The following is a 23,432-nucleotide window of genomic DNA, read 5'->3' on the forward strand; positions in this document are numbered from 1 at the left end:
TCATAACTTTGACAACAATACTATGGTGATATGTATCACTCCCCCTTAGTCAATACTCCATGTCACATGGAAACCACTCCCTCTTACATAATGATCCGAAAACCATATGTATTTGTAGTGTGAACTACATATTAATTCTCCCCCTTTTTGCCAATAAAATTGGCAAAGGTACGAAAACTAGTGGGATACTAATGAAATTTCCATAGAGACACTTCATGACCAAAAGAAAGCACATATCAACTTGTTTGGATGCAATCATATAGCCTAAACTAAATGCATTCATCAAGGAGTTTATAAAGATACAAGATAACCCCTATAATATTCCACAAACACACTAAATGCATTCACAATCCCAATGAAGTCTTCAAGTCGTTAACCTACAGGGTCTCAGTAGAAACCTAAGGTTAAAGGAGAATCGACTCTAGCTTATACAACTAGTATCACATAGGAGGTGTGGGGATTAGGTTTCCCAGTTGCTAGAGTTCTTCTTTATATAGTCTTTAAATTAGGGTTTGCAATCTAAGTTACTTTGGTAACAAAGCATTCAATATTCACCCTTAGATGAAAACCTGATTAGATTCAATCTAATATCTTTTAACCGTTAGATCGAACTTATCTTGTTATACACAAATGAAATGCACGTTCATTTAGGTTTTTGTAACCGTACCTAAACGTGTACACCTATTTGGTTCAACAGTAATTAACCAAATGGTTAGCCATATGAGCACTTTCATATCAATCATATTCATCTTCACCGTAACTAGTTCAAATGACTCAAAAGAACTAGTTAGAGAGTTGTTCAATTGCTTAGATCTCATAGAAGTATACAAGACACAATCGAAGCAAAAACGATTTTGATTCACTCGAATCGATTCATGAACTTTATAGCCACGGTTTGCAAATATGCATTCCTTAGTTTATATAAGTTTAAGTTCACGAATAAACCGTTTTTAAAAAATAACCCACTCGAGTATGCAGACCGGTACGCATACTTAAGTACCCGGATTAAGTTTGTTTTCAGTTCACAAACTCCAGCAGAAATTCACGGGACGTGAACTTCCGACAGTACGCGTACAGGTACGGGGACTTTAGTTCTGGTTATCCTGAGCAGCAAAGTACGCATATTTTGGTTCAAGGATTATGGACTTACACAAGTATGAATTCACATACAATGTTTATATTCATTCAAGGTTATATATTCTAAACTCTCATTTCAATCATTAAAACATTCTTAGAGGATGTTATATATAACGGTTATTCACATACTATTTTCCATCAAAGCGATTTTCAAGATATTGAAATAATCAACATGACTTTCGTCACTAGTAAAGATGAAATTGGCCAAAGCGAAAGCTTACCAACACATATTTCGAGAAATAGATAAACGAGATAAACTCGACTCGAAATAGAAAATGTGTATAATCGAAGTCTATATAGCAATACGACTTTTGTCTTAAGATAGGAGATAAAGTAGATAGACTTTTGAGTGATAGATGACTTCAAGTCTCCACATACCTTTTAGTCGATGAAGTTCCACCAGTTCCTTGAATAGTTCTTCGTCTTTGTATGATGAACGTCGTGGAGTCTAGAGCTCAACTACACTTTCTATCCTAGTCTGAGACTTAGCAATAAGTAGACTAGAAATCAAGACTTATAGTTTTGACAACTAAACTTGACAATCAAGCTTGAGATAGCAATGCTTGCGAGTTAGACCGAGCAATGCTCTAACAGTACTCTGTATTATAGTAAGGGATGTCGTACTTGTACGGTTTATCTTCCCTTATCTGCAACATTGCTTTCGTTGAATGGGTGCAAGGAAAGTTGTGTTTCTGCCACCAATTGCATCTGTATGTTTTAGCTTCCAAGTCCCCAATATGTTTTCCAGTTGCAGAAATTATCTCAAAAACTTTGTCACTTGATCTTTGAAATTTGTAAAAACAATAGTCGGTTATCCTCTTGTTAAGACTATCCTGCATCCGGGGAGTAAGCCTTGTAGTCCACTTACTAGACTTCAATAACCTCTTGTAATTCTTCTCCATTACCTTAACACGAATATCATCGATAAGCTCAAGTGATGAAAGCTTCTTATCATGCCTAATCAAGCTATTAAAAGTCTCAGCAATATTGGGTATGTTCTCCCCAAATCTTTGTCCTAGAAATGCATGTAATACCCCGATATTCGGAAGTGGTTGGCCGAATGGAATATCATTAATGGTTTGTCCTTTACTAACACCGAGGCTTTTTCAGCACAATTGACTCCTCTTCAGTTAAGCGTGCTCGGGCGGGAGAAATCCTGGGATCGGTGACCTCCTGGGAAGTTTCTGTTGGATTACCGCAGAGATGCCCGTTGAAAACCCCACAGGAATCCATCTTGGTCTGTTTTCAGTTTTACAATTTGGTATTTAAATCATTACCTATTAATTTAATATTAAGACTTGAACGGTGCTAATATTTTTATTTGAGAACTAGAATGTGTTTTCTTTCTGGTGGCTTTAAAATTAGGTTAAATCAACATGTGGATTTTTCCTAAATAATCTTCTAAGTATTCCACTGCGACAACATTGGTAACATAAAAATAAATTAAATTAGCCCAAATAAATTGTTTAATGAGCTTGGGCTTAGTATCCGGGCTTAGGCTATGATATAGACGTAGCACTTCGTGATTTTCGGGTATAGGATCTGGGCAAGATCCGGGCCTGAAAATCGGGGTGTTACAATGCATAAGCAGCCCATTCTTGGAATGAAATCTTTACCATCCAATCGATAACTGAATCCAACTTTATATTGCTCATAGTCTTCGCAGTAGCATAAAATTTCTCCCTTATTAATGCAGTGTAGCACTCTTCAAATAACTTCAATGCATTTTGCCTACTCTTGCCCTTTGGAACAGGAATATTTCCTTTCATATGGTACAAATAGTACAAATGGTGAGCATTTGGGAAGATCTCAGGGACATGCTTCAAAAGGCCAATTCCACAATCTGATATGATGGTTGGTGGACGATCTTCACGGATAATGCCCTTCAAATTGGTTAAGAACCATTACCAACTCTCGCAATTTTCACAAGGAACGACTCCAAATGCAACTGGATAGTTCTCTATGAGAACCAAAAACACCAAAAATTCAAAAAGTGTCCAAAAACTGAAATTCATGAACAAGTTATGGTGTCAACAACCAAAGCTGATGCAAATATATATGATCAACAAACAAGAGTTGATCCCAGATAACTGGAAGCCATGAGCAAGTTATGGTGTCAACAACCAAAGTTGAGATAAAAATATGGGATCAACAACAAGAGTTGATCCCTGTGAACTGAAATCCAGGGACATATCAGACTAGAAGATGGTATCAATAACTAGAGTTAACATAAAATACTAGTGTCAACAACCAAAGTTGTCACACTAAAAAAAGGAATTGAGGAACAAGTTAGTTTCCACAAAACTGAAATCCAGAAACACATGAATCTTACCTACTGCATTACGTACTTTTGCTGAGTAAAAAATTCATGCATTGGTTACCAATTCATTAAAAAAAAGGTGAAAGATTAAAAATCATACCTTAGTTACTAGTTTTGCCGCAAACAGACATAAGACCGCCCCTGAACTTCCAAGTGAGAAAACTAGCATCAAGGATTAAGATCGGACGACAGTAAGTGTTGAAACCAGTGATGGAAGCTTCAAAAGCGACAAAAAACCTTTGAAACTGCCGCGTTACATTATCAATTATCATACTCAAACTTGACGACACTTTTAGGATTGTAAAGTTTAATGGAAACTTTATACCATACAAAGTCTGAATATGACTTCATGTCATCACCTCAAACACACTCTTTATTGAATTGTAAACCATGGTATACCTGACTATACGTGATATCAACTCCATATTCCATATGGAGCAGATCTTTGACATCAGATGCAATCTTCTTCTTCTTTGATGCTCGTAAATCATCTATTAAGATATCCTTCGGAAACTACTTCCTGATTTTCACTTTTGTTGGATCTGAACAATCTAAATCACATGAATGCTCTTCATAATATTTCTTGCACAGAAACACACCATTAGTTTTGGCAAGGAGGGATGCATGAAACCTCCAGCGACAATTATGCTTTTTCTTGTACTTACACTCCACGGTGTATCGTTTCTGGTCACTCTTACGTAATTTATATTTGTAACCACTTTGGATTTCATAGTTTGTAACAACATTGCGAACTTTTACAACACCTCCATCAAACAACTTCCATACTCCACTTAAGATGTTGTCCCAAGCATCAGACTTCTTTGGAACCCTTTTGTTCAAAGATAAATCATCGGTCAAGTCTTCCACAAAAACTACCTCATTTTTTCAGATACATCTTGATGATGACGAAGAAGCAACAATAGAAGAAGAAGAAGAATAAATATAATCAACGCAAACCCTTAACTGGATGTTAAACTTCAACACGTCAATCCATTTCGTGCTGCAGTTATGAATGAAAAACCTCATATTCGAATCGTGATTAATGACATCTGACATCCCATCTACAGTGTAACCAAACAGTATGAGGTCTTCATAAACATAAGGGAAATTTTGTTTGACCACACTTATCATCTCACTGACAATAGTTGATTCCGAAACAGGATGCGAGACGCTCAGATCGCAAAATGTAAATTTTGCAATAACCATCTTCAGCCTGCAACAACCATAACAAATTAAGAACTCATTAAAAAAAGAAGTTGTGTTCAGAATTTGGGATCAACAACCAAAGTTGACACCATAATCTGAAAATTATCTCAGTTTTTTGTGTCAACAATGAAAGTTGATCCAATAAAACATGTGTCAACAACCAAAGTTGACACCATAATCTGGGATCCAGAAACATGTGATGCCAAAGATTTTGCTATCAACAACCAAATTTAACAGCATAAATTTTCATTACATACCAAAAACAATCAAAAATCAAAAACACTAAACTATTTAACAATATGTTGCTTTCGGTCGGATTACTTTCACTATAAAAAAATTATGAATCGAACATGCATAAACGTCTCTATGGATCTTCAATTAGGAATCAACATTACCAATTTTTTACAGAAAATCAGATCGAGCAGATTATGTTGATTGATGAAGAAACAAAACTGAGATCTCGTGACTCAGTTGTTGAATACATATGAATAAGGAGGAGATAAATATTATGGATCCAAACCTAGATTTATAGAAGATTAATTCACAAAAAAAATAAAAAAATCATGATCGTTAAATTTGGAAGAAAAAAGAAAACAATAATTCTTGGACCCCTGACGGGCATATATATGGAGAAGGGTGTATCATAACGGTTTTTGTGAAGCCCATCAAAACAACGGGCATTTATTCAATTTCCAATATCTAAAGACTTAAAGGTCTAGACAAATAAAACTCCCACGTTGAACGGTGAGGAAACCCTTGCTTCCTATTGACCGAATAGGCCCTTTTTGAGTTTTGTGAAACGAGCGTTTTGGTGAGGACACTTGGCAACGTATGGTTGGCTTAAAAAGAATAGGAAAAAAATTAAAAAAAGAAAACCAAATTCAATATGTAGGTGATGACACTTGGCAACGTATGATTGGTTTCAAATTACAAACTTAAAAGAAAAACCTAACTTACCGTGTTTGGAATTTTATGGAAGTCCGAATTCAATTTGGAAATCGGGTAACTACTATATTAGAACTCTTTTTTTTTCGAATTAATATATAAAGGGAAAAGAATCCACATATTTTCTACAAAAATAAAAGGAAAAGAAAAATATTAGGAAAAGGAATAAATAAATAAATTAGGAAAAGGAAAAGAAAAATATTAGGACTCTATTTTCAAAATTAATATATAAAGGGAAAAAATCCACATATTTTCTGCAAAAATAAAAAGAAAAAAATAAATAAACTCTGCACATATTCTCTACCTATTTAATGTATTTGCCCTGCCACACCAAATCAAAATTTCATCACCACGGGGCCGGGAGACGCTCCGCGCACACCAAATTAAAAATGCATTGCCACGTGGTGGGTCGAATCCCTGCGCACACCAAATAAAAAATATATCGCCACCGGAAGCGGCGAAGCCCCGTGCACACCAAATCAAAAATGCATCGTCACGGGACGGGACGAAGCCCAATGCACATCAGACCAAAAATACATTGCCACGGGGCGGGGTGAAGCCCGCGCACACCAAATCAAGCCCAAGGCACACCAGACCAAAAATACAATGCCACGGGGCGGGGTGAACACCAAATCAAAAATATTATCACGGGGCGGGACGAAACCCCGCGCATACCAAGTTAAAAGAAAAAAGAAATAAAATCTGTACATATTCTCCACCGATTAAATATACCCGTCCCACCGATTTAATATTATCACGGGGCGGGACGAAACCCCACGCACACCAAGTTAAAGAAAAAAGAAATAAAATTTATACATATTCTTCACCGATTTAATATACCCGTCCCACCAAATCAAAAATACATCGGCACGGGGCGGGAAGCCCACCCCACACCAATTTTAGAAAAAAAAATAGCCGGTGCACAAATCTAGTACCCGATATTACTTAGGGGTGTAAATTCGGGCAGGCCGGGCCGCTCGACCCAAAAACTAAGACAGGCTAAACAGGCCAGGATTAATATTTGTGAGCCCGTAAACAAATTCAGGCCGGACAGGCCGGGCACAAGTAGATAATTTGCTACCCAAAGACCGCCCAAAGCCTGCTTTTTATACGGGCATGCCAGATCGGGCCGGACAGGCCACTATTTTGAATTTTTTTTTAAGTTTAAATTTTCAAATGAACGGTATTAAATACAATATCCTTTCCTTTCCAACATCGCATATCGTAAGTGATAGTATTATCTTATATTTAAATTACACTGACAAATTTCTAATTTTAGCCTATAATAAATAATTAATTATAGTACAATAAACTTTCTAATAAGAAAATATATTACCATTAATATTTTGAAAAGGTTAATTATAAGTAAACATTTTATTTTTCTTGACACAAAATTGACAATTATAAAATTGTAACTTTTAAGTCTTTTTAAGAGGATATTAAATGATTAATGGCACATAGAAGGTTTTCAGGCCGGGCACCAGGCCGGGCATCATAATTAATCGCAAAGTCCGAGACCGCCCAATAAATTAATTCAGGCCAGGCCGGGTGGTCCATGACGGGCCATAACAGGCTTTGGGCTATTTCGGGTACAGGCGGGTTCGGACGGATACAGGCAGGCCGAGTATTTTCGGGTATTATTTACACCCCTAGTATTACTTACTCACTATTACACGTGGATAAGAGATGTTGGTCTCCCTACGCATACAATACACACGTGCTGCCTCTTCAATCCGATTTCTAATTCCCTCAGTATTGAGATTGTAGACCAGAATCCAGATCTTGCGTGAGGATTTGGGGCGGAAAAGGAAGAAGAAGAAGAACCAAAGGGTGACCGGAGGCAACAGGCAGCTATTAAATTTCTAGGTTACTGCAAGTATAGCCTACAAAACAATTACATAGGTGCGTAATCTTTCCCATTTGGTGCAAGTAATCCTGCAATTTTAGTAGCCCTAAAGTAGCTTTGTTCGCAAATAAGAAGGAAAATTTCAATCCATCTTTACCATTTGAGGAATCAAAATGTTGGGGTTTCTTTGTGAATCCTGCCTTGACCTAGGAGTTGGACTATCCGTCTCAACCAAGTGCTGCTTTTACGAAATTTTAAACTCAATTTGAAATCCTCAGTTAATCACTGCGTAGTAGTTATCCTATGTAGTAGCTTGCTACGTGCTGACGCTCCTTAGATTTCGAAACTGATGTAGTAGTTATCTTCTGTAGATTTCCCAGCTTCAGCAATCACATTGTGAACTTGCGTCTTTCACTTGGAGAAGGAAATGGGTAACAAGCCTGTAAAGGAAGAAGTGCAAAGGAAGGAAGAGATTCTAGTGAAGGTGGTTCCTCCTCTTGACAAAACATATGTTCGATGGCTTGCGAGAGATCTTGAAAGGATTCATGGATTCACTCCAAAGAACCCACAGGCAATTGAACCACCCCAACATTATATTGAGTACATGCGTCATAGTGGATGGTTGGACTTAAACCTGGATGATCCTGACCTTGCCCACCTGTTCAAGTGAGAGAACTCGTGTTACATTTTCTTTTAATGCAGCAATGTTGTTGGTTTCTTGTTTTAAGGTCGCCAATCTATATACTCTCTAGGTTGCGAAGTATGATACGCTCTATAAGAAGCTTCATTATCCAACTTTATTGTTGTATAAAATTGTTTGCTACTTGGTTGTGAAATGGTATGTTGTTTATACCGGTGGTGGCTACTTTGACTAGGTTCTTTATCACTGTTAAGATAATCTGGTGATGGTAGTTTTTCATGTCCATGAATACTGTACTATCTTACTGCAAATCTGTGTAGTGAATCGACTAGGGATTGACACTACAACAAAATAACCTTCTCTTCCTCAAAGGATAGAGCCTCAAGAACAAATTCTTATTTCTTAGTTTTTAGACAGATTCAATCATACACATTAAATATGAATGATTTTTTAGGGACCATGGTTTTTTTTGAGGGGACCATGATTTTATTAGGCCACCTTCCCTATAGTGATAAGGGATGTCCTAAAACGTTGAAATGACTAACCTACCCTTAACCTAATTTAATTTAAAACCAACCTAATAACCACCTATATATATATAACCACCACCACCGCCCACCACCGCCGATTACCACCACCACCACCTCCTATTATCACCACCACCAACCACCGATTACCACCACCACCACCGTCCACCACCGCCGATTACCACCACCACCACCTCCGATTATCACCACCACCAACCACCACCACCACCGCCGCCTATTTAAGAAATGTAACAACATCAATGCAATCACAATTATGTTCGGTTACATAATAATTTTATCGAGTATAAAAGACGCCAGCCGCAACCTGATTCTGCCATGGGACCACTCCGGAGGTATTGTCCAACAAACCCTTCGCTTTAATTTGATTTTGATTGCTTCAATCGAATAGAAATCATCAAAAAGGGTTTTAATAGAAGTTACAGAGCCATGTTCGGTTAGGTCGATTTTCCAAAAAACCCTAGTTTACTAACCGAACTTCTTGAAAATGAAGAACACGAAGAACAGTTCGGTTCTATTGGATTTAAAACTAAGTCACCGAACTCTCTGTTCGGTTGTTTCGCAAAAAAAATTAAAATTACAAAGTAACCGAACTCCACCCTTAGAACCGAAAAAAAAAACAAATCCAGTCTAACCGAACTGTGTTGTTGTGGCCACTATGTTTAGTTCCAAAATAACCGAACTTAGCCAATAGAGTTCGGTTTGTTCGCAAAAAAATTTAAAACTACAAAGTAACCGAACTTAGCCAATAGACGCTGGAACTTCACATTTTTTTTGTTTGTTAAGTTCGGTAACTTCACAATTTTATCGCAAAAACCGAACTCAGAGTTCGGTTGGTTAGCTGTTAGGTTCAAGTTTGCGAAAGAACCGAACTTTGTAAACTTATATACTCTTATATTACGTAAAGTTCGGTTAGATCAAAAGTGCATGCAGTTTGCGAATCAACCGAACTTTGTACACCAAAGTTCGGTTAGTTGAGAACCAACCGAACATAACGATGTAACTCCTAGAAATTATTAGAGAGTTGGGTAACCTGCGTGTTTGGAACAAGTAACCGAACTACACTTTCATATGAGTTCGGTTACTTGTTCATCTCATGGGGAAACCGAACTATAGCTTCAGATGAGTTCGCTTACTTGTTTTTCATATAAAGTTATCGAACTGTTCAAAATCCAGTTCAAATCCGGATCATTTTGAAGATTAACAAATATTCTAGGAGAGGATGAAGATGAAGAATCAGATGAGTTTTCATCATTTGAATACTCAAACTTAGTGAATTAGAAAAAAAAATTATTTTTCATGTTTTTCTCCTTCATCTTCTCTAACTCTACTCTCTCAATAATTCTACTCAACTAATAATAAACCCATCTTTTAATTTAATCTCACTAATTGTTTTTAACTAAATCATTCACTAATCATAACCTAAAATTAATTAAGAGGGTAGATTAGGTATTAAATAAATAACTAGATATGGGGTGACCTAGAATTACTTTTAATGCCTTTACCCAAAATAAAACCATGGTCCCCCAAAAAAACCATGGTCCCCAAAAAATCGTTCTTAAATATCTCCTCTCTTTCCTATTGGTGATCCAACGACTAATGAGTGTTGATCCCTTAAACTAATCTGCGCAGTCACAGCTGGCCCAACAATATAAAGGTTACAACGAATTAAACGACTGAATTGGTAAAGCCCACTGAAGTTGGAAGAAATAGCAAGCCCACTGACTTAAGGGATTAGAAAGCCCGCTTATTAATGGACCGTAGGTACATAACAATACCCATCCGTTCTAAGAGTCCTTGTCCTCAAGGACGAAATGAGGAAAATGAGCTCTGATGTGACTTGTATCTTCCCACGTCGCGTTCTCTGCTGGTGCACTCACCCACTGAATCAAGACTTCAGGAATAGAGTGGTCATCACGGAGTGTAAGACGGGTTGCAAGGACTGCAGCTGGTTCCACCAAGATAGCTCCATTCTGATCCACCAGTGGCAGTGAGGGTGAAGAAGTAGAACGCTGACCAATCTTCATCTTGAGCTGAGACACATGAAACACCGGATGTCTGCGAGACCCAACTGGTAGTTTCAGTTTGTACGCGACAGCACCAATCCTCTGCACAATCTCAAATGGTCTGAAATACTTAGAAGAGAGATTGAAATTCTTACGGATAGCCACTGAAGTTTGACGATAAGGTTGTAATTTGAGGAAAACCATATCACCCACTTCAAATGTCCTGTCAGTCCCATGTTTATCGGCAAAAAACTTCACCCTTGTTTGTGCTTTCAATAAGTCTTCTCGGAGTATTTGTAACATGTGGTCTCTGTCGTGTAAGTAATCTTGAACAACCTGTACATAAGTGGTGGAATGCAGGGGAAATGCCAAATGTGGTGGTTGATAGCCATATAAGGCTTGAAATGGTGTCATGCGCAAGCTAGTGTGGTAATTCGTATTAAACCACCACTCGGCTAATGACAACCAATTGGATTATAGTTTAGGATTGGTACCTGTCACACAACGCAGATATTGTTGTAAGCATGCATTAGTACGCTTTGTTTGTCCATCTGTTTGCGGATGATACGATGTGCTAAGATGCAATGAAGTCCCTAATCCTTGAACAACTCCTGCCAAAACTGGCTGATGAATATCTTGTATCGATACGAGACAATCGATGCTGGTAAGCCATGAAGCTTGAAAACATGGTGAAGAAATTCCTTTGCAACAGTCAGAGCAGTAAATGGGTGAGCAAGAGCTATAAAATGATTGTATTTTGTCAGTCGATCAACCACAACTAGAATGACAGATTTCCTGTTGGACAATGGTAAACCCTCTATAAAATCCATCGCTATGTGTTGCCATGCTGACGCTGGAATTGGAAGTGGTTGAAGGAGGCCAGCAGAGTGAGTGTGTTCTCCCTTATTGCATTGGCAAACTTCACAGTTGGCTACAAACTGTAGGATGGCAGCTTTCATCTTTGGCCAATAGAAATAGGCCTTAGCCCTATTGTACGTACCCAACATCCCTGAATGACCACCAATTGCAGAGCAATGAACAGATTGAAGTATGTGATCTCTTACCTGGTGACCAGAACCAATGTACAGTCTAACTTTATATCTGAGTATGCCAGCATTGTAAGAGAAAACCTTGTGAGAGGGTTGCACCAGCAGTTGAGCAATCAATTGTTGTGCCAAAGGGTCTTCAGCATAGCTAAGAATGATATCTTGTGCCCATTGAGGTTGTGAAAGTGAAATTTCCAGGAAGTCAGCATTGGAAGAGGAATTCGAGACAGTGCATCAGCAGCTTTATTATCAAGACCTTTCTTGTATCGAATGACGTAATCCAGTCCAAGTAGTTTCATAAGCCACTTGTGTTGCAAAACAGAAGTAACTCTCTGTTCCATTAAAAATTTCAAGCTGTGGTGGTCCGTATTGATGATGAACTGACAGTGTGATAGGTAGTGTTTCCACTTTTGAACTTCCATAACAATGGCCATTAGTTCTTTTTCGTAAGTGGATAGTGCAAGTGCCTTAGGACCTAGTCCTTTGCTGTAGAAAGCAATGGGTTTACCATGTTGCATCAATACATCTCCTATTCCTTTCGAGCAAGCATCAGTTTCGAGAACAAAAGGTAGAGAAAAATCCGGCAAGGCTAGAACATGTGCAGACATCATTGCTTATTTAAGAGCATTGAATGCTTGTACTGCATCAGAAGACCATATGAATGACTCTTTCTTCAAAATATATGTTAAAGGTCTGCTAATAGTGTCATAAGATTTAATGAAGCGTCTGTAATATCCTGTTAACCCAAAAAAACCTCTTAATTGCTTCATTGTAGTAGGTTGTGACCAATTTTCCATTGCTGCAAGCTTATAACACTAGTACAAAATGACCCTTTAGCCACGCCAAATTGGCGTGTCCATAGGGTTTTAGACACGCCATTTTGGTTTGGACTTGGCGTGGTTTCTGCTCGCGTGGTTTTAGGTATGATGGCGTGTCTTAATGTTATTTTATAGCCACGCCTACCTTGCGTGTCTATTGTTGCATGAAATAGACACGCCAAAACCCATAGGCGTTGCCATAGAGTGTCCCAAAAACTTAAGTATTGATACCCTATAGACACTCAATTTGTTGTTTTAGTGTGTCCATTGGTACCCTTTGGACACACAAGTTTCTTTTTGGCGTGGCTATTGGTTATCCTATAGACACGCAAAAACAAAAATGGTGTGGTTGTTGGTTACCTATAGACACAAGTTTTTTTTGACGTGGCTATAGGTTATTCTATGGACACGCAATTGTTTTTTGGCGTGGCTATTGATTATGTTATGGACACGCAAAAAAAATGGTGTGGTTATTGGTTACGTATAAACACGCAATTTATTTTCCGACGTGGCCATTGGCTCTCTATAGAGACACATAATCTGATTTTTGCGTGGCTATATGTGGTGTTTAGGCATATTTGATGCACTCTTGTACCGTCCACGTATTCTAGATTTGGTATAATATGATGCAACTTCGACCGTTCATATTTGAGGCATCTATCACCGTTCGCGTGTATTAATCTATACCGATAATTTTAAACCAAAACGGTATTAATCTATACCGATAATTTTAAACCAAAACGGATGGACAAGATGGGTTTCAAAGATACATCTTTGAATAACCATCTCGAATCTCGAATCGTTGATTTTTTATTATATTTTAAAAAGCTACGAAACATGGTTAAATCTCTAACCAAACACGTTGATGAAAGATTATGAAATCTCAATCGTTGAATTGGATACATCTTCCACCATCCATGTGGCATTATCTCAAGCCTTTAATTCAAAATCAATATTTTCTTTTCAAATTTGATATATCTTTAATAAAAAGGAAAATTTATTTACCCATAATTAGGGGTGTAAATATTACCCGAAAAAACTCAGCCTGCCCGTACCCGCCCAAGCCCGCCTGTACCTGAAATTGCCCAAAACCTGTTATGGCCCGTTGCGGGCTACCCGTCCTGGCCTGGATTAATTTAATGGGCGGTCTCGGGCTTTGCGATTAATTATGATGTCCGACCTGATACCCGGCCTGGTGCCCGGCCTGAAAGGCTTCTATGTGCTATTAATCATTTAATATCCTCTTAAAAAGACTTAAAAGTTACAATTTTATAATTGTCAATTTTGTGTCAAGAAAAATAAAATATATAATTGTTTTTACTTATAATTAACCTTTTCAAAATATTAATGGTAATATATTTTCTTATTAGAAAGTTTATTGTACTCTAATTAATTATTTATTATAGCCTAAAATTAAAAATTTATCAACGCAATTTAAATATAAAATAATACTACCACTTTACTTACGATATGTGATGTTGGAAAGGATATTGTATTTAATACCGTTCATTTGAAAATTTAAACTTAAAAAAAAATCAAAATAGTGACCTGTCCGGCCCGATCTGGCCTGCCCGTATAAAAAGCGGGGTTTGGGCGGTCTTTGGGTAGCAAATTATCTACTTGTACCCGGCCTGAATTCGTTTACGGGCTCACAAATATTAAGCCTGGCCTGCCCGGCCTGTCTTAGTTTTTGGGTCGGACGGCCTGCCCGAATTTACACCTCTACCCATAATTAACAGAAATTTTATTCCAAATAAGACCTTATCAAATGTTACAAAATAATACTAACAAAAACCTAAAGACAATATTTTTTTCGAATAATAATGACACTAACTACACCAAAAATCTAGAAAACTTGACAGAGACCACTATAACAGCAATAGTTAACTATGGTGATTTGAACACTAGATAGCATAGCATACATCTTCAGAATGATTCAGTCCCCTTTGAAGTAAACTGCAGTTCCAGCTCGTTAACCCATAGTGTGGCTACAAGAAGAGCCTTGGCTTCAGCATGTTAAGTATCTCATGTTGTGCTTGGGATTGTTTTGGCACCCCAAAAGTTTCCTGCATTATCAAGAAGAATGATACCAATTCTAATAGTACAATTAGATTCTATATCAAAAGCATCAAAATAAATGAGATGGATTCTGGTTAGCGGGAGAAGAGTTCTTTGCTGAGCAATACTATTAGGGTGATGTTCTTGGGTTAGTTCAGACCGAACAGACTACTGATGCTATACAAACTTTAAGGTACTAATAAGATTACGAACCCTGACATGAGACAACAATGACAAATCAAACACATCGGGAAAACCATCACCTTCTTAATAAGCCTTGAATGGAGCAAGTGCAGGAGCACAAAGTTTAGTCTTGTGAAGAATCAAACTACAAAATAGAAATCCATGCATAAAACCAAATCAATGACTTCGGAACATGATTGCATCCAGTTAAGTTTTCAGAAGAGAGAAGCATCAGTTACCTGTGATTCGAATCCCTGAATCACTGTCAAAATGCTCCAGCATATATCTTGTCAGATTGTTGCAACAACCAGCATGAGTCCTTCCTTCACAAAGAGACAAATGCAAACACTCAGCATAAAGTACATCAACAAGCTGAACTCATCATGCAAACCAAGAAGGAAATAAAAGACAAAGGCTTGAGGAGGAAGTGTTGGAGAAAAGTTTCTGAAACACGAAAATTACAGTTCATAAACTTCTATTGCTCAAACGTATATATCTGTGTAACAGGAAGTAAAAGAGATCTTCAAAATTACCAGAAATCAAGAATTACTATAACCGACGTTTATGCATATGACAGTAGCTTTTACTTACCGAGTGATCATCTATGTTTTGGCCAACCATAACATGGACAGCTATGATTCCCGACCACCAAAGAAACTTCCACATGGCTGCTTGCTCCACCTCGACAACCTGCCTTGAACATTCATCAACCAATACATTTCTGGATATAACTTCCTGAAACATGGTACATTTAGTAATCAAGATAAGATAATAATTGGATAGATGTAGAAGACCTGTGCTATAGACATCCAACCATGCCGCAACAAGTTGCAACTCACTAAAATCACAAAATGCTGACCAAAATCACAGAATTCAGAGAAAGAAACCCACACCTGTTTCAGAATCTTAAAAGAAATTTCTTCAGACAAGCCATTACTAGATCTGGGAATAGGATCATCAGCACCTGTCAATCCTAACAGCAAACCCTAGCTTAAAAAAAATCAAGAAAGAAAAATAGAGATTGTCATGACTCATATTCAATCGTACCCCTCTTGGTTGATTATTCTTCTTGTTTTATAAAACACCAGCTTGACTTGTTCTATGACTTCTAGGTCAACAATCAATCCTACCTTCACATGGAAAGAATTGAAATCTGACCCTCATCCATCAAAAGTACCTCAGCCTCGTTGATCTTTTTAGCAAGATACATGCTCCCACCCTTGTGAGGATGGTTAGCCACCATCACTCTCCTGTGTGCTTCTTTAATCTTCTCCATGACTGCATGTTCTCTGAATTAAACCAAACCAAACACAAAATTAATTTTGCTGCTAAGTCTTTAAAACAGTTGTAGTCATGTTATCAACAACCCAAGGATATGAACTATTGCACCCGAATTAAAGCATAATAGAACGAAAATTGAGCAGGATTTTAACGGGCTCGTTTATTTGGTCTCATATTTGATTCAGAAATCGAATAACATACTTAAACAAGAAAAGTTACGGAACGAAAGGATAACTGCTTCCTAGCTTCTTTATCTCAGTAGTTACTACCAAGGTAAATATTTGATAGTGTTAAATATTTGTGTGCATAAATAAGCAAATCCAAGGTAAAATTCCCAACACCAACACCCCCACCCCCAATTGTATGTTTCTTCCCAGTTGTCATACAAAGGTTAATTTTGCAGCTATGAATCTACACAATTATCTTACATACACATGAAAGTATTAAACACAAATCCAGCAAAATCCATAAACCAAACAAATCCTAGATTCTCAAAACAGAATCAAACATCAATTAACAAATCCTAGCAACTAAACAAATAACACAAATCTGAGTAAAAATCCCTAGTTCAGAAACCCAAATCTCATAATCGATACAAGTACTTAAAATCGAGTAAAACATATCCCAAAATTAAAAAACCCTGGTTCAAAATTGAGTAAAAAAAACCCATTCAAGAACAAAGATTGAACATCTAAAATAACAAAGAAGAGAAACAAAGTTAGGGTTCGTGAAACTATACCTTTTAGAAGTTTCAGCATCCTTCATCTTGTTCATCAATCTTCATCTGCTAGAGAAAGAGTAATGAAAACACAGTGACTTGAGCAAACCCTTGACCGATTTCAGACGAAGTCGATAGCTTAGACAAAGAGAAGAGTGATTTTTTTACACAAGAGATGAGCGATTTCAGATGAAGTCGATTTTGTTACCAAAAACATCCATATAAGAGAAGAAGAAGATCGGGGATTCTTCTGTGTTCGTTCTGGAAGTAAAGGTGGTTATAGTTGTGACTGAGTTAGGGTTTTCGTTTACTCGAGAGAGGCGAGGTTTGGAGATCGTGGGGAAAGAGAAACGAGAGAGAGAGAGGGAGAGGGAAGAAAAGGAAAGTTGCGAACCGCCCGGGATACGATGTGGCCCGGCCACATCGTTTAAGTATGTGGCCCCTCTTTGTTTATTTACACGTATGTTAAATTAGGTTTAAACAAAAATAAAACTCCTGCTTTTTGTATAAAAAAGACATGAGAAATTGGTTCCCTGAAAAATAGCCCTTTCTAAATTCCCCGAAATAACAACAAAACTAACACTTTTCAAGACGTGTCAAACAAATAAGATGGGTCACATACTCAAACGATGTGGTCGGGCCACATCGTAGCAGCTCCAGTTTTTAACATAATGTTTCGACAATGGATCTTACTTTGAAGTTTAGTCATATTTGAACGGTAGATATTTTAGGAGTGTTGTGTATAAATTTGGAGCATGGTGTATTCTCGTGGATAATTTTAAAAAAATATATTCATATGATTACATGAATTCCTGATAAGAGTTTCATTTCCTAATAAGAGTTTAATCTAGAGTGAGAAAATGTTTGATTGAATTCAAAGCTGCCACTTCTGTGTCCCAGTTGCTTGCTAGAGTCGTCCTCTGTGAACTTAGGTTTCTTCTGAAAAACATAATTAGGTTGCGACTTAAACACTCCATTTTGGGATTCCTGAAACTAGGTCTAATTATCTTTTACCTGATAGTTTGTATATCATGATCTTGTTCTTATTGATCTTAGAGGTTCTTGTTATCTCGTATCAGGAACGAGATAGATAGAAATCACAAAGTTCTCTTCGTATCAAACTTTGTGATTCCTCAAGATAGATATCCAAATTCTTCTTCGATTTGTTTGGATTCTTATTGAGATGTGGTTAGTAATCCAGGCTTCTAAGCTAACTAAGTGTAAGTTTTCCTAATTCGTGAGGTTTGATGGACTATGTGTATTGCAAACATATTATCGTACATAGATCAAAATATCAAAAGGTAAATCAAATAGGTTGTTTGTTCAAAGCATATTGGTACCAAAAGTATTCACTTTGGTTGAAGCAACTCTTAGGCTGTAAAAGACGTCAGCTAACAGAATCAGCAATGAGCACGACCGCAACTGAATAGTTCAAGGATCTATAATTCCTATTTACTTGTGATTGTGTTAGGTTTTGTCCATACAGGTTGTCGAACAAAAAAAATTGGTGGTGTACTTGGTACCATCTCCTTTTCACTAAGTATCTTAAAAATTACATCCAAGTTTACTCAAATTTACCAGATCATACTCAACTGTACTAGTTATACACCAATTGCATCCAATTGAATTCAGTTTTACACAATTTTACTAGATCATATTCACTTTCACCGATGATCAACCAACTACATCTAATTTTACTCAGTTTCACTAAATCATACTCATTCCCGACAATTGAGTCCAATTTGTTTTTGTTTTTTTTCCAATCTCACTAAATCATACTTCAGCAATTATTCACTTATTATATTAAATCGATTCTAATATTCTCAATATCACTAGATCATACTCACTTGCCCAAGTTATCCTAAAATTAATTCCAAGTTTACTCAATTTTACTAGATCATGCTCAACTCTACTAGTTATCCACCAATTGAATCCAATTTATTTTATTCCATTTAACTGGATCATAATCACTTTCACCAATTATCCACCAATTACATCCAACTAATCTCACTAGATCATAATCACTTTCAACAATTATTCACCAATAGTGTCAACTTTTGTCCAATTTTACTCAATTTCGCTAGATCATAATGATTTTCACTAATTATCCACAAATTCTATCCAAGTTTACTCAATTTTATCAGATCATACTCAATTGTACCAATTATCCAAAAATTATATTCAAGCTTACTCAATTTTAATAAATCATACTCAACTCTACTAGTCATATTTATTACCTCAAATACCGAAAGGAAAATAAATGCACGTTTAAATTTTGATTGAGATGAAAATATGCATTATATTCAAAAACTATCTTAAAACTTCCACCGAGTTTACTATTTTTATTACAAGATCGTGTTCGACACTACTAGTTACCCACTAGTTGCATTTAATTGAATCATAATCACTTTTAAAGACTATTCACCTATTGTATCGAACAAAGTGTAATTTTACTCAATATCACTAGATCATACCCAGTTTCACTAATTATCCTAAAATTACTTCCAAGTTTACTATTTTTATTACAAGATCGTGGTAAACTCTACTAGTTACCCAATTGCATCTAATTGAATCATATTTTACTCAATTTCACTAGAGCATATTCACTTTCACCAATGATCAACCAATTGCATCCAATTTTACACCATTTTACTATATCATATATTCACTTTCAACAATTGTGCACCAACTACATCTAGTTGAGTCCATTGTTTCTCAACTTCACTAGATCATAATCACTTTTAATAATTGTTCACCTATTGCATCGAATTAAGTATAATTTTACTCAATATCACTAGATCATACTCACTTTCACTAGCTATCCTAAAATTACTTCCAAGTTTACTCATTTTTAATACTCACTTTCTCAGTTTCACTAGATCATACTCGATTTCACTAATTATCCTACATCCAAGTTTACTCAATTTTAATAGATCATACTCTACTCTAATAGTTATTCGCAAATTATATATTTAAGTTTACTTTATATCGCTGGATCATAATCAACTCAACTAGTTATACTCGCTTTCATTAACTAGCCACAAATTGCATCCAAGTTTACTCAATCTACTATAACATACTCGACTCTACTAGTTATCCACAAATTATATTAAAGTTTACTCAACTTTGCTAGATCATACTCAACTCTGCTAGTCATCCAAAAATCGTATCCAAGTTTACACAATTTTACTATATCATACTCAATTCAACTAATTATCCATCTATTGCCTCCGATAAACATCAATTTTTACACAATTAAACTATTTCATACGCACTTTCACTAATTATGCACAATTCCATCCATTTGAATGTTACTCATTTTCACTAGATCGTTTTCACCTTCAATTATTCTCCACAAATAACATCCAATTTTACCGGATCATGCTCACTCGAACATTTTTTTTTAACACTTTATTTTCAAATAGTACTAAAAAATAAATAATAGTATTTGTTTTAGAAAAAAAATTAAACTGATACCGAAAGGAAAATAAATGTACGTTCAATTTTTAATTGAGATGGAAATATGAATTTTGTGTAATCTTGATGGAACATGAAGATGTAACACATTTATTTTCCCGAAAAAATACTGATATTGTAACAACATATATTCATTGTTGAGACAAAAATCTTGTTATTTTATTTAATTTCCGAAATACTAGTATTAAATATACTCTATATTAGGAAATATTATCTAAATAAAGAAAATACCACCAAAACCCACTTATAAATTTACCCCGCCAACAAAATTCCAATTAATGTTGAATAATTATTTTCCTTACTTGGATTTCTGGTCAGGTTCACAAATCTCTCCAATATAAAAGTAAAAATTCAAAATTTCCCAAAATTGAAAAACATTAATATGGCGCCCTTAATTCCCACCAAAAATTTCACGAAAAATCAAAATCCCCTCCACATATTTTTACTTTTCTTGAATTGAACCATTTTTTCACCTCGGAAAACCAACATTCTCCCCTAGCATATTTTTCTCCCATATTTTAAATTGACCACGTCTAGGGGATTCTTTTTTTATTATACCCGTTTTTTACTAAAACCCAAAACACCAAACAAAAAGAAAACCAGAAAGGCTTGTGAAGCTATTCTGATGAATATGAATATATCTTCCCCATGAAAAATTATTTACTTTAATAAAAAAATTAATCATTTGTTGATTTGCTCTCATGAAGCTTTATATCATTCTCTTCTGAAAAATTCACCCGGTTCTCGTGTTCTTCTTAGAGTAATGAAATTCCATCTTCTTTCCTACTTTATCTAAGAAATTATGGATATTATTAAGATTTCGTTTAATTCCAGTTTAAGATTATTTTTAGAGTTTACTGTAGATCTAATTTGCGACTCTTATTATAACTATTGTTCTTCCCTGATCATATGATTTTTCTGCTCTTGTAATCATTTTTTTCCCTAATTTATATTTCAGGCTAAAGAAACTTTTGATAAGATTTTCTATGGATTTTGGTACCACATCAGGTGAGCATCATATAGCAGTACGTTTTTTTTGGTATTGATTTATAAAGAATGAATAATTTAACTTGTTTGTGCACCAGTTGCTTGATGAATTGAACCAACGAAACAGAATTACACTATAAAGATTTTCTTAGTCAGACTATTTTGCAGAAATGCTTATGGATATTGTCTGGTTAGATTTGGAAGTTGGGCATGGTTTTTGTTTCTCAATTGATGAGTTTTTGTTAGTTTGGTAAGGTTGCTACTGAGTTGGAATCTTCATGATTTAGTTTTATCACTTTTTATTTATTTTTTGACTGTATTCTATTGAGGTTAAATGCATATATCAAAGTGTTGTGTGTCCAAGATTAAGTGAGGTTTTATTTCTTTTGGTTTGTAGAACTGATATGATATCTCCATTCGAAGCTTGGTTCTTCTGCAGAACATCAAATATCTTATCTTCTTCTTCAATCGTTTGTAAGTATCTTCCCCTCATCCCTTTATATTTAATGCATCCTTTTAAAAAAAAATCCATGTTTTTTTCAGTTAAAACCCTAGCTTTAACTTCTTCCTCTCATCAAACAATGTTTTCGTTAACACGTTTGATTAAAATCTATTTGATTGAAAGACCATGTTAATATGGTAGTTTTAAGTTTCTGCACTAAAAAACATATATCTTTATATTGCTATCATATTATATTAAGGAAATGATCGTTTGTGGTGAAAATTTGAGGGAATTTGGGAGTAATTGGTGTGAGAAATGGGTAAATGTTGTGTTTCATGGTTAATTGTGAAGATTTGATTCTTAATGTACTGATCATTATCTTTAGTTCTATGTATTCGACCTATAATTGTTTGTTTTTTGTGTAGATGAGTGGCGTATACTGTTAAAGACTGTTGATTAAAAGAGTCGCCATTCGCCACACGGGTAAAAAATTTGGAGCAAAGTTGTAGTCCACCACTCAACTTACCAAGTACTCGTATAAATACCTCTTCTGCTTTAGGTACATCTACTTTCAATATCTTTTGTTTGGCATTTGATATAGGATTGTCTTGTAACATGGGGTTTTTATTGCAGGTCAATTTCGTTATCACACAGAACATCAAACACGTCTCCAACAAACATTCTCAGGCTTTTTCACCAGTATTTGCAGCAATTGGTGAAATAATTTTAATGTTACTTGCATAGATGCCTCTTAACATGGATTTGCTTATGCTGAAATATCTTATCTAAAAATAACTGAATATTCTTCCTCAAGATGGTAATGATATTGTTTCTTGGTCTACCAGGTCAGTGACTTGATTATAATTTATTGCTTCATCCAACATCACATCTGGTGAAGGACGTGACTGTCTTCCTTGAATGTAGTTGTCATTCCAAGTACAAATACTTCTCTCATCTCCTACAATCCAGAATATGAATATGAACACTAACTGAATACTTTGCCACACCATGGTGGAGTTTTTTATCTTTTTTGCATCCAAACCAGAAGTATTAATACTTTGATTTCATTTGATGCAATTTCAAGGAATATTTTAGTTCATTTTATAATTTTCAAAAAAGGTAACACTTGATTCTCCGTAGTTTTCACTTCATGAGTTTGAATTTTATCACAGGTTCTTGATTTTACAGAACTTGTGCGAGGAGGAGTTGCCCCTAAGGGCTTTGCTATTGCCAGTAATTAAACTGCAGTTAGTATTGCAACCTTGGCTCCTGCTTATTGGTGAAAATTCCATGTGGTTGTTCCAGATATTGCTGCTACGAATAAGGTATTTATGCCCATAGTCCTAGTTTGAGATACTTGTAGCATCATATTGCATACTTGGTGCTTCACTGAGTTAAAATTCACTTGAACCTTAAGGCAAGTGCCTAACTCCAGCTGTTTTGAGGCCCTTTTTTCTGCTGTACTTAGCCATGTTTCTGCAATTGGAGCGTTCGAAGTATCAATATCGAAATAGGATAACAAATCTGTTAAATGTTGTGAACTGCACTTGGGAGTTGATTTTAGCTCGATTTTCTTTTGGATAAATTAAATGGAAAGACAGTTATCTACTAGATCTTGAGACTCTTAACCTTTCTCGGTGTTACTGAACATTGAGCTCGAGATGCACTTGTTACTCAAGAACTAAAGTTTGTAAATTAGTTTGATGGCTAGAAGAAGTAATGAACTTTGCTCTCGGATTGATTCCGAGGCTTGTCCGGGAGGTTCTCACGATTGAGG

General features: G+C 36.0%; 3 protein-coding genes across 5 annotated transcripts; 1 reads left to right on the forward strand and 2 right to left on the reverse strand.

Moving 5' to 3' along the window:
• Window positions 1–1,724: 1,724 nt before the first annotated feature.
• On the reverse strand, window positions 1,725–4,663 carry LOC113312617. Its single transcript, XM_026561356.1, has 4 exons — window positions 4,415–4,663; window positions 2,754–3,020; window positions 2,234–2,376; window positions 1,725–2,094 (listed from the first exon to the last, which is right to left on the reverse strand). The coding sequence occupies exons 1-4, from the start codon at window positions 4,661–4,663 to the stop codon at window positions 1,725–1,727; spliced, it is 1,029 nt and encodes a 342-aa protein (XP_026417141.1).
• Window positions 4,664–7,826: 3,163 nt separating this feature from the next.
• On the forward strand, window positions 7,827–8,325 carry LOC113313789. The gene has a single exon (XM_026562576.1). It carries the CDS (start codon window positions 7,882–7,884, stop codon window positions 8,122–8,124), a length of 243 nt encoding a protein of 80 aa, XP_026418361.1. The 5' UTR covers window positions 7,827–7,881; the 3' UTR covers window positions 8,125–8,325.
• A 5,907-nt stretch (window positions 8,326–14,232) lies between these two features.
• On the reverse strand, window positions 14,233–17,134 carry LOC113307875. Of its 3 annotated transcripts, none has more exons than XM_026556337.1 (7): window positions 16,771–17,134; window positions 15,928–16,039; window positions 15,644–15,736; window positions 15,342–15,485; window positions 14,990–15,069; window positions 14,831–14,895; window positions 14,233–14,575 (listed from the first exon to the last, which is right to left on the reverse strand). In XM_026556337.1, exons 1-5 carry the CDS (start codon window positions 16,803–16,805, stop codon window positions 15,016–15,018), a joined length of 438 nt encoding a protein of 145 aa, XP_026412122.1. In that variant the 5' UTR covers window positions 16,806–17,134; the 3' UTR covers window positions 14,233–14,575; window positions 14,831–14,895; window positions 14,990–15,015. The 3 variants fall into 3 exon arrangements, with proteins under 3 accessions (XP_026412122.1, XP_026412124.1, XP_026412123.1); XM_026556339.1 differs by having other exon boundaries at window positions 14,990–15,073; XM_026556338.1 differs by having other exon boundaries at window positions 14,233–14,895.
• Between the last annotated feature and the right edge of the window lie 6,298 nt (window positions 17,135–23,432).

The sequence above is a fragment of the Papaver somniferum genome, chromosome 9, assembly GCF_003573695.1.
Source record: "Papaver somniferum cultivar HN1 chromosome 9, ASM357369v1, whole genome shotgun sequence".
Classification (NCBI taxonomy): domain Eukaryota; kingdom Viridiplantae; phylum Streptophyta; class Magnoliopsida; order Ranunculales; family Papaveraceae; genus Papaver; species Papaver somniferum.